At 44.2% G+C, this 12,500-nt stretch overlaps 1 protein-coding gene across 50 annotated transcripts in view; it reads left to right on the top strand.

The window, feature by feature from the left end:
• Positions 1 to 12,500, top strand: part of syd (JNK-interacting protein syd) — a 91,999-nt gene that overhangs the window by 37,978 nt on the left and 41,521 nt on the right. For all 50 annotated transcript variants that reach the window (XM_086530531.1, XM_086530542.1, XM_086530515.1 and 47 more), the window contains exons 3-4: positions 6,575 to 6,695; positions 9,287 to 9,479. In XM_086530531.1, the coding sequence (XP_086386657.1) occupies positions 6,575 to 6,695; positions 9,287 to 9,479 (314 nt within the window). The remainder of the gene's footprint in view (positions 1 to 6,574; positions 6,696 to 9,286; positions 9,480 to 12,500) is intronic.

The following is a 12,500-nucleotide window of genomic DNA, read 5'->3' as shown; positions in this document are numbered from 1 at the left end:
TCAACCCCCTCCCCTTCAACCCTCCCCCCTTCACCCTTCACCCTCCCCCTTCATCCTCCTCCTTTACCCTCCTCCTTCACCCTCCCCCCTTCACCCTCCCCCATTCACTTGATTACCCCCACCCACCGCAAGTTGTCATAAGTGAGCCTGAGGTCTGGCGATGATGAGTCACCTGCGACCCTCAGTAGTTACTCGTGAGTCCCGTGTGGCTTAGTCTGCACGATTACCCGCGTTTACTGTTACCCGGCGCACGAATATCAGATTTGCCATTATCGGTGTATGATTCGGTTCTTATTTTCTTACTCCTTTTTTTTCATTTATTCGTTGTGTTTCTCGCGCTTTTAGGGGATGCAAGTTGCAAGGACCAGTTGTTGCTGTATTTGTTTTTCTTTTTTTTTACGGCTACATCTGCCCCTCCTCCTCTTACCCCTCTTACCCCTCTTACCCATCCTCCTCTTCCTCTTACTCTTTCCTCCTCCTCCTCCTCCTCCTCCTCCTCCTCCTCCTCCGTCGCCGTCGTCCTCCTCCTGCTCCTCTCCCTCCTTTTCATTCTCCTATTCCTCCCCGGGAGACAGGCGACTCGCCTTGTTGGTTATGTTGCTATTGTTGTTGTGTTTGCGGCATAGGGTCAAAGGCGAAAGTTGAGTGGGTTTGTTGATAATTAAAATAGTGGAGGGAAGTGTTCTGCCACCGCATCTTTCCCTACTTCTCCTTCCCCCCCTCCCCCTTTCCCCCATCCCTTCCCCCCAAAAACTCAAAGTGATGTGAAGCGGTTGCAGCGGGATGTGGTTGCATGACTCATACTGTGGGACGGGAGAGAGAGAGAGAGAGAGAGAGAGAGAGAGAGAGAGAGAGAGAGAGAGAGAGAGAGAGAGAGAGAGAGAGAGAGAGAGAGAGAGAGAGAGAGAGAGAGAGAAGGATTATTATAAGTGAATTTAAAAAGAGATACAAAAATTTAACATGCTGGATTATCTCCCAACTTTTCCTTTTTTCTGTAATATGTTAATGCGAGCCTGGCGTGTTTCTTTTTCTTTATTAATACTATTAAAGCTTTCTTTTGTTTATGTATTTATATGCAAGCTGAACGGGCGACCGACCTGTTAGGCATTGAATGGGCAAAATATTTTATGAGCCCTATATGTTGTTAAGTTTTCTTTCTGAGATTGTTGTTTTTTTTGTTTGTGTTGATATGTAGGCCTGTTTTTGTATGTTTTTCTTTCCTCTTTTTTCTTTGCTCGTCGGCAGAAAATAGTATCCGAGTGTGGATTTTTTTTAGAGGGAATAAATAGAAGCATGCACTCGATCCGGATGAATTCGTGATATATCGGCCTTGGACAAGCCACGTGTCCTACTCCTGACCTATGACCTCTTTACGGGATCTCCTTGTCTGGCCCTCGGTCCTTTTGAGAAGGGGCGTGGCTCTCTTTCTCTCTCTCCCTCTCCCTCTCCCTCTCCCTCTCCCTCTCCCTCTCCCTCTCCGTCCTTCCCTACCCATCTCCCTCCCCCTTCCTCCCTTCCCATCTCCCTCCCCCTTCCTCCCTTCCCATCTCCCTCCCCCTCTCTCCCTCTCCATCTCCCTCCCCCTCTCTCCCTCTCCCTCCCCCTCCCTCTCCCTCTCCCTCTCCCTCTCCCTCTCCCTCTCCCTCTCGTTCTTTGCACTCAGGCGAAGCGGACGGATTATTTTCGGAAGGGCTTTCACATCGGATCGACTTTTGATCGCGTCCGGCCTGACTGTGAAGGGGGAGGGGGAGGGGGAGGGGGGGGGTTGAGCCACACCCCCTTCGACCAGCGCCTCCTGCTCACGGGGATCGTCTTTTCTCTTTTTTTTTCCCAGATCGATTTTTTTTATTGTTATTGGTGCCCGTATGATTATCGTTATTATTATTGTGTTTTATTTTTGTTCTTGTTGTTGTTATATTGTCATTATTATAATTTTTGTTCTTATCATCATCATCTATTGTTATCGTAATCTCTCTTCTTTCTTTTCTTAGAAGTGTTTTATAAATTCAAGTTTTCAATGTCTTCTCCCCACTTCTTCCCCCCTCCCCTTCTCCATCCTGATGATGATATGCCCTGATGGAGCAGTAAAGCGAAAATGCCTCCGGCATAATCGTATTTTCTCAGCTTTTCCTATCTTTGGATGGCTTTTCGTTCGGCTTGAATTTATCTCTCTCTCGCTCTTTCTTTTTCTCTTCACAGACACGCGCACACACACACAGGAGAAAGAGAGAGAGAGAGAGAGAGAGAGAGAGAGAGAGAGAGAGAGAGAGAGAGAGAGAGAGAGAGAGAGAGAGAGAGACAGACAGAGAGAGAGAGAGCGGTGATGAGATCAGCGTCGTTAACGGCACGGGAGCTGTGATTACCGCATAACTTTAGGACAGGCAGAATGACAAGGCACCTGATTTTTTAATCTTATGAACTGCCCCCTCCTCACTCTCTCTTCATTCCCCACCCCTCCCTTCACTCCACATCCTAGTACTAACTGATCGAAAGCGCCGTTTTGGATTCACAATCGTGACGCCACATTTGTTACTATTTAGCAAAGGTTTAGTGTATCTTTAAATTGTGTTTTTTTGTATGCATTATAACTAGTCATTTCTTTTCGGTAGGGGGTGGAGGTGAGGGTGTGGGTGAGGGTGAGCCTTCTACCAGGTCGTTTAGGATGGAAATATTTACGAAGTCTCTGTTTACAATTGCAACTGTCCTCAGACAAAGCGCATGTCCTCAGAGATAAGATGAGTTTCTTGCGAGGGGGTTGGGATATTTGTGCTTGTTTTGTGTAGAGGGGGAAGGTTGTGGTCGTGGCTAAGTCAATGTGTGTGTGTGTGTGTGTGTGTGTGTGTGTGTGTGTGTGTGTGTGTGTATGTGTGTGTACGTAAGGAAAGAGACTGCACGTGTGATGATTATAAAGCCTTGCCACCCGTGACCGGATCTGTCTCCCCCACACCACCCCCACCCGCACCTCGCCGATCGCCAAAGTCATTAAATAGCGGAGGTATAGATTGACGCTCTCTTGTGACATGTGGCTTCGATGCTCTCCCTCCTCCCTTTCCTTCTTCAATTTCGGTTTATATTTCATTCTTCTTCTGCCCTCTTTCTTTTTCCTCTCTCTCCACCGCTGCCCAGAAGAGGAGGAAAGGGGGAGTAGGAGATGGAAGGGGGGAGGGGACAGGTGTTAGCTGAGGCGGGCAGAGGCACGTGGTCACTACAGGATCATTATGTCAGTGAGGGGAGGAAAGGGAGAGGAAGGGGAGGCGGGCATGGTGGGGGTCATGTTGGGGGGGCATAGAGAACGAGAGATATTGCGAAGGATGGCGGTTGCCTCGTATCATCTCTGTCATTACCGTCATCACCATTATTATTGGCATAATCATTATTAATATCCTCACCATCATAATCGCCATAATCATCCAGATCACCATCGCCATGGTTGTCTACGTCGCGAATCTCTTTCCGGCCGAGTATGCGATTAGATCGCGGGTGCGCGTGCGGGAGACGGACTTATTATTAGGATTATTACTGTAGTTTGAAAGCGGCTTTATTGCCTCGCGCGGCGTGACTCCGCATGAGTTGGGGCGACCGGCTTCCGTTGCGTCACTCGTAGTGAAAGTGGTGCGTGTGACTTGACATTTTGTAAATGCACTTGCACACACACACAGTCTCGGGCTCGGACTCGCTTACGTTTATGTACCATGCGTAGAAATATGCATATATGCATTCACGCTAACACACGTGCGAACACACGCAAGCGCGCGAAAACACACATGCATGCATATATACATACATACATACGCACACACACACACACACACACACACACACACACACACACACACACACACACACACACACACACACACACACACACACACACACACACACACACACACACACACACACACACACACACACACACACACACACACACACACACACACACACACACACACACACACACACACACACACACACACACACACACACACACACACACACACACACACAGACACACATATACACACACACACACATACACACACATACCTACACACGCGCACACACACAGCAAGTCGAGTGCCGCTTTAGTGCCATTGGCAATGCAACGAATGAGCGGGGGCGGCGGGTCAAGGATAACACCGATAAGTGTCCTGATTATCCTTCCCCTTTATGCCTTGAGGCCATCTGCTTCCATCCCCATATGGATGAGATGGAAAGAGAGAGACAGGGAGACAGAGAGGAGGGGGGGGGAGGTAGAGGGAATGGAAGGACGAGAGAAAGAGAATGTCTTCGCAGAGATAGGCGCGAAAGGGTCGTTTGCTTGTCTACCACATACAAGCTAAACCTATGCATGAGTGGAACGAGCGTCATGCACAGCTGGAAGGCAAATACCCGGCTGATTGTGGAAGTCACGCGCCGCTATGGTTGCCTGGGCGCGCACGTACACACACACACACACACGCACATGCACTCACTCACACATACTCACTTACTCACTCACTCACTCACTCACTCACTCACTCACTCACTCACACACATTCACTCACTCACTAATTCACTCACACACACACACACACACACACACACACACACACACACACACACACACACACACACACACACACACACACACACACACACACACACACACACACACACACACACACACACACACACACACACACACACACACACACGTACCCACACACCTATCTCTTTATCTCTCTAGCTATCCATTTGTCTACCTCCATCACCTCAACCCCCCCCCCCCCTTCCCGGGTGGTACTGTCTCGAAGGCTGCGATCGAATGGGATATGATAGAAAGGGGAAACAGGCAGGCAGGGTGTATGTGGGGGGGGAGGGGGGTATGTAAGCTGAGCAGAGGGACAGGAGAGAGAGAAGGCAGGTAGGCAGAGGGGAGACCATCATGCTAGCAGAAGGGAGACAGGCAGGCTCACAGAGTGGGCCATTTAACAAAAAGGCATGCAGCGAGGAGGCAGGAGGCGAGGCAGCGGCGAGGAGGTCGATATCACCTTTCATTCATGTGGCTGCATTGTCCCGCCGCCGCACGCACACGCGAATGTGCACGCAGGCAGGCAGGCAGGACGGGGAGGTTCTCTGGCACGTACACGCGCGCGCGCCCGCATACGCACTCACACACACACATACACACACACACACACACACACACACACACACCACATACACACAATCCTCAAGCATAAATGTTTTTTTATGGGAGGGGGGAGGGGCGATGTTGCAGGTGTTTCCTTACCATAAAAAACAGACAAACAGAAAGGTCGACAGACAGGCATACAAATTGAGGAGAAAAAGTGGGGAGGGGGTGGGGGGTCAGAAGTGGCAGAGGGGAGGGTGAGGGACCGAGGGGAGGGAGTGAAGGTGGGTGGGTGAGGAAGCAGGAAAGGTGGGTTATAAGGAAGACAGGTGTATTAGAAAGGGAGTGAGGAAGGAGGAAAGAGGGTTAGAGGAAGTGAGGGTGGGTGAGTGAGGGAGGAAAGGTAGGTTAGAGGGAGGGTAGGAAGGAGGGAGGTAGGGGGAGAGAGAGAGAGAGAGAGAGAGAGAGAGAGAGAGAGAGAGAGAGAGAGAGAGAGAGAGAGAGAGAGAGAGAGAGAGAGAGAGAGGAAGCAGCAGGACCCGCACTCTAATCGCCTGAGCCGACCTTCCGTGCATGTCCTTGGGTTGTGTGTGTTTGGGATGACATTAAGTGCCTCTCATACGGGGAGAAAACCGTGCTCGATCTGTTTGTTGGTCGAATTATTTATATATTTGATGCCCCCCCCCCCCTTCACCCCGCCCTGCCCCTTCCTGTTCTTTTGTAACCTGGTTTTAGATTCCTTACCTATCATTGAGCAAATAAAAGATACGTTATGCAATCTGTGGCACTGACTCTCCACAGGTGATATCAGATTAATGGCCGCAGAGTTTGCTTGACATTCCACTGATAAAGAAGCTACGTGTGTTTTTTTTTTAAGATTTGTTTGTTTTAACTGTTTCGTGTTTTTTTTTTTTTAATGGAAATTGAGAACGTAACGATGTTTTGGAAGAAAAAGAAAACATTTAATCTCTCGCTGTCTCTCTCTGTCCCTCTCTCTTTCTTTCTTTCTTTCTTTCTTTCTTTCTTTCTTTCTTTCTTTCTTTCTTTCTCTCTCTCTCTCTCTCTCTCTCTCTCTCTCTCTCTCTATTTCTCTCTATTTCTCTCTCTCTTCTCTTCTCTTCTCTCTCTCTTCTCTCTTCTCTCTCTCTCTCTCTCTCTCTCTCTCTCTCTCTCTCTCTCTCTCTCTCTCTCTCTCTCTCTCTCTCTCTCTCTGTCTCTCTATCTATCTATCTATCTCTATCTCTCCCACTCTCTCTCTTTTTCTTTCTCATGTTCGTATGCCTGTTTATGTGTATACACTATATAAAGTAAAATAACATTCAAATTCAAATCACTCTCTCTCTCTCTCTCTATCTATATATCTATCTATCTGTCTCTCGTTCTCTTTCACCATTAATTGTATTATACCTTATGATTCCCTTGTTCGTTGTTGTCTAATCCCCCCGATTTCCTCCCCCACAGAAACTACTGGAGATCGAAGATGGCATGGAGGAGGAGCGGAAGCAGTACCAGGCGAAGGTGGAGAGCCTCGAGTCCATCGTGCGGATGTTCGAACTCAAGAACCGAAACGCCACAGACCATGGTCAGTCCTCATCGAGTCTCTCTTTTTTTTTTCTTCGGTGTTGTCTCTGTTCTTGTTCTTCTGTTGTTCTCTCTTCTCATCTCGTTTTTCCGTTCTGTTCTGTTTGTCTTAATTAACCTTCTTTTCCCTTCTCTTTTCTTCTCTTCTCTTCTCTTCACTCCTCTCCTCTTCTCTTCTTATCCCCGGTCCTGCCTTCTTCGATTTTATATAATCTTTATTAATTTTGCTCACTTTTGATTTGTAATTATGCTACTTTTCTATTCCTTTTCTTTACGTGTCTTTGGAGATTTTTTTCTCATTTACTCTCTCCCTCCTCCTCCTCCTCCTCCTCCATATCTTCCATCTTTTCCATCTCTTCCATCTCCTCCTCCTGAGTGAGGGAAAGAGAGAGGGGGATGGAAGGGAGGGGTGAGTGAGAGGGAAGGGCAGAGGGACAGACAGACAGGCAAAGAGAGAGAGAGTGAGTGAGTTAGTGAGTTAGTGAATAAGAATGAGCATCCTGGATAGACGCGAGATTTGAGAAGTACATGTTCCTTTCAAAGTCCGATACGTCTTATAAGATCAGAAGTTAAAGACGTACTCAGATCCACTCGGGGAACGGGTCTGACGGTGCGCGTATGTGTGTATGTGTGTGTGTGTGTGGGGGGGGGGGGCATTACTCAACATTCCAGCGCGCGAGAAGAAGAAAGCGCCTCTAGGAGTGAAAGGCAAATTTCTTCTCTCCGTTAAGCCGATGAGTCGTGTAATATGAATCAGGGTCTGGTGTGAGTCGTGTGATATGAATCAAGTCATGTGAAATGAGTCAAGTTCTGTTTTGAGTCGTAAATTATGAGTCAGGATCTAGTGTGAGCCGTGTGAAATGAGTCAGGGTTTAGTGTGAGTCGTGTGAAATGAGTCAGGGTTTAGTGTGAGTCGTGTGAAATGAGTCAGGGTTTAGTGTGAGTCGTGTGAAATGAGTCAGGGTTTAGTGTGAGTCGTGTGAAATGAGTCAGGGTTTAGTGTGAGTCGTGTGAAATGAGTCACGGTCTGGTGTGAGTCGTATAATATGAGTCATGGTCAGGTGTGAGTCGTATAAATATGAGTCATGGTCAGGTGTGAGTCGTGTGAAATGAGTCGGGGTTCGTTCGGTGTGAGTCGTGTAATACGAGTCTGTCTCTGGTGTGAGTCGTGTAATAGCAGATCATGAGATACGAGTCTTCTTCCCGCCGCCGAGCTCCCCAAGAAGTAGAGCCAGAGAGCGGACGGGACCGCGGCGAGTGAGTGCATGACGTCATTTCGCAGCGCAGATTCTCTTGGCACACGACCGTTTATTTAGGAATCCTGTTTATTCGCGTCGCGTCACATGTTGACAGTTGCACAATTAACGTTTTGAGTTGCATGTCATTGCCAATGTATCGGCGAATATTTATTTTGATCTCGCGAATTATGAGGAAAGGGGAATGGGATTGAGATAAAGAGAGAGAGTGTATGAGAGTGTTTGTTTGTTTGCTTACGTTCGGGCAAACATGTGGCCCGTGGAATAAAATAAACATTTGTAAACCTTTTTTTTCTTTCCCTTTGATCATGAATTAACCATATGATTACCTAGTAATGTTTGCTCTAGAGAGGTGCTTGTCGCTTTTATTTGTTTACATATTTATTGTCTGTGCTGCAGGCGTATTGATTTGTGTACTTGGTAGGTGTGGTAACAGTGGGACTAGATGTTTTTTCTCCTTGTTTTACATATCCATCTCTCTAATTTTGATAGATTTTTTCCTCTCTTTCTCGCTATCTATCTATCCATCTTTCTCACTCTTTTTCTTACTCTCTCTATGCCTTTATTACTCTGCACTTTCCTACTCTCTCTCTTACTTTCTTTCTCTTTTTCTCTTTTTCTCTCCTTCTTTCTCTTTCTCTCGCTTTTTCTCTTTCACTTTCTCTTTCTCTTTCTCTTATTCTCTCTCTCTCTCTCTCTCTCTCTCTCTCTCTCTCTCTCTCTCTCTCTCTCTCTCTCTCTCTCTCTCTCTCTCTCTCTTTCTCTCTCTCTCCTCTCTTTCTCTCTCTCTCTCTCTCTCTCTCTTCTCCTCTCTCTCTCTCTCTCTCTCTTCTTCTCTCTCTCTCTCTCTCTCTCTCTCCTCTCTCTCTCTTCTCTCTCTCTCTCTCCTCTCTCTCTTCTCTCTCTCTCTCTCTCTCTCTCTCTCTCTCTCTCTCTCTCTCTCTCTCTCTCTCTCTCTCTCTCTCTCTCTCTCTCTCTCTCTCTCTCTCTCTCTCTCTCTCTCTCTCTCTCTCTCTCTCAATAGCACTGTTTCCTACTCATTCTCTGTCCCTCCTTCCCCTACTTATACTCTTCCCACCTCACCTATCCTCCTGTCCATGAAAATTATGTCATTATAGTATATATACACACATTACATATCTATTTATTTGAATACTTAATGATGTCACATGTAAACCACCAGTGTAAGCATCCATATCATTGTCATTAGATAAGAGCCAATTGGCATTATAAAACCCACAGCAAGTCCTGAGCAGAGTACCAGTCCCAAAGGATGTGCAGAAAGAGAGCTCTTGAGAGCATGCACAGAGACCCTAACAAACCCTGTCGTTTTCAGCAAACCGCATGGAGGACAAGGCTGATGAACTCAAGAAGGAGTATGCCAAACTTCATGAGCGCTACACAGAGCTCTTCAAGACGCACATGGACTACATGGAGCGCACCAAGATCCTCATGGGCACCGACAGATTGGACCAGCTGGGCTCGTCCAGAGGAAGAATCCCCGGCTTCACGCTGGCTAATCTCAACAGGTGAGATCTTGTTGAGTTTCCTGTTTTCTTTTTCTTTCTTTTTTCCAGTCAAATATTTTAGTTTCCTTTACTTTATTTTCTGTTCTTTTCTTTCTTTCTTTTGTAAGTTTAACAGACAAAACTTTTTATAAAGTCTTTGAGTTGAGTGATGATATTTTTTTTGTCTCCTTATTAAAGTCTCTTTGTTAATCTAAGTATTTTCTACAAAACATATTGAATAAACCTTTTTTTGCATACAGTGAAAGAATGAAAATATAATGTTTAGTTTTAATTGCATTTAATCTTAAGTTCAGTATCATGGTAAAGTGTAGATGCCCCTTATTTTTCTCTTTTTTTATGTGTCTGATTTATATTTTTGTGTTAATATTTAAGAATTTGTTAATGAATTTCTCTCCTAAGATGTCATAGATAGGAAAATGACATACACAAGCATTGCATATGTTGTACGAGCACCGTCCGCTAACACCCCGTTCTGATTGCAGTGAGCCACCTCTCTTTAGAACAGCCATTTATTACGGCCGTTCCTAGGCATTGTTCAGGATATTTTTCCCCACTGCAACCATCTCTGACCCATTAACATTCAAAATGGGGTAAGATAGCTGTGCATGACAAGAGGGCAAAGCTACGAATCGGGAACATATGCACCTAGCATTTTTTGCTTGTAGCACTTTTGGGAAGTAAAATTTTGTTTTGAAAGGGCTGACTTGGGGGTAAAGCTGCATTTGGCTCAGCGTTTATCAGATCGGTAAGGTGGTTGCACTGCTGTAAATCTTTTTGTGTGTAATGAGGTGTTGATGTACAAAGGTAAATGCATATGTATACATGTAAATTATTAGAGTTTTTAACTTTGTTATGGGTATTATATTATCATCATTGTTGATATTATGATCAACTCAATCATAGTCTTTTTATCGTCATCATCTTTTCTTTATTGTTTATATTTCTTATCATTAGATAAACTAAATGTATTTTATGTATTGTCAGATTTACATTTTTGTTTTTTTTATTTTTTGCATTTGATTTTATAAATGGATTTGTTGTATAAATTATTTTTGAAAAAGAAAAAAATAATTTTTAATTATATTTATTTTGGTATGTTTTCACTAACAAGAAATTAGACGAAACTGACTCAAGGGCCTGAAACTAACTACAAACTGTAACGTCCCAGAATCTGATATCAATTGACCTGATTTTCAAAATTATTCAGCAATGGGGATCACTCAAAAAACAAAGTATTATTCATGAAAGATTCACTAGAATAAACAATGTTAGATTGAGCCACACAGATTTCTTAATTGGACTTTCACTTCATTTTTGCAGACTGCTGTTAACACTATTGCAAAGAGTTAAAGAATACTGGTATGGGGACTTTCATGCAGTCGCTCATATTGCCTACAGTCAGTGTAGATACAAATCAATTTTATAGTTGGGAAGTTATGAAAAGTTCTCCCCAAAATTGTTGAAGAAATTTCAGGAAGATTGTACATTGCCAGGATTTTTTGTCTTTCTTTTCTTTTCTTTTTTAATGACATGGGCCTAATATGTAGGTGATATCAAACACACCTCATTTGGCATCAATGAATAGGATTAACTCACAAACACAGAAGCATGCCATGTAACAAACTAGCTAGCAGCCAACTCATGTCTCCTTACTTGGTCTTTTCATCAATAAAATTTTCTTGACCATGCAACTGCACCAGATGATACAAGAATTTGCCTCATGTAAAATTCTTACTATCCCTGGGACTCTGGGACACTATTAGTTTCAGGCCCTGGAAGACCCACCAGATCTAGACAAAATTGTTCAGTCCATCATTCTATTACAGTAGATACTGAGTTAGATTTAGTCATCAGTGTGTTCTTTCATGTTTTGAAACTTATTTGACAACTTTGACTGGCATTGCTATTGGTGTTTTCTTTGCTGAATTCCTTGGATTAATTTGAGGTAAGAATTTCATTGTAAGGTCTACAGAGGATGAAGCAAAGAGCCTATCCTTTCACCCTCTCAAATCTCCTTTGGGAATCTAGCACACAGTCTGCCATACAGTCCGTTTGGGGCTCGGTGATTGGCAGCGTTACGCGCACAGTCCTCAAAGTGCATTCCGAAAATTGGCCTTAGTCAAGGACTCTATGCTTTAAGAAGTGATCAGATCTTTCAAATCTAGAAAACAAAGTGGCATCTCTCATGGTATACCCAAAGTATTACGTTTGGGTTTATCACTAGCATTAGAGGACATTAGTGGCTATTTCACTGAGTACTGCATTGTAGTGATTTACAGTATTCATAAAGCTCAGCTTCAGTTATTATTGCTGCTTGTTTTAGTTGAGTAAATAATTTAAGATCTGATTGATGGTGCTGTTATAAGGCATTTTAAGTTACAGCATTCATATTCATGTTTATTTTTATGTTTTTATTTTATTTTTATATTTTTATAACAGATACAAAGAGAGAGATGGACGTTGTTTATGAAATTTGGTAATATTAAGGGAGCATATATCAATGTCTGTAAAAGTCTTCTTTCACAGAAAAAGCCAAATAACTTTTCAGTCCTAATATAATAATTGTTAATGATTTTCTGGATCACAATTGACTAAATATTGGCCTGCTTGTTGTGCCATGATTTTCCTGAGTTGAGTAAAAGTTGTTTTGGCCTCCTGTGGACCAATGGATGGGCTGCTTTGCTGAGAAGACAAGTCTTACCTGGCTTTGGTTTCTCTGATTTGTAAAATCATTTTAGCTTCTTTTTGAGATTAGTTGTTTTTTCTTTTTTCTAGGGATGTTGTTTTAGCAAATGAGTGTGATTCATTTATATACATTTTGTGTGTGTGTGTGTGTGTGTGTGTGTGTGTGTGTGTGTGTGTGTGTGTGTGTGTGTGTGTGTGTGTGTGTGTGTGTGTGTGTGTGTGTGTGTGTGTGTGTGTGTGTGTGTGTGTGTGTGTGTGTGTGTGTGTGTGTGTGTGTGTGTGTGTGTGTGTGTGTGTGTGTGTGTGTGTGTGTGTGTGTGTGTGTGTGTGTGTGTG

The sequence above is a fragment of the Penaeus japonicus genome, unplaced genomic scaffold (assembly GCF_977035675.1).
Source record: "Penaeus japonicus unplaced genomic scaffold, GWHDUDI00000001_assembly GWHDUDI00000033, whole genome shotgun sequence".
NCBI classification, from domain to species: domain Eukaryota; kingdom Metazoa; phylum Arthropoda; class Malacostraca; order Decapoda; family Penaeidae; genus Penaeus; species Penaeus japonicus.
The sequence above is the reverse complement of the archived record's forward strand: the minus strand, read 5'-3'. Positions and strand labels throughout refer to the sequence as shown.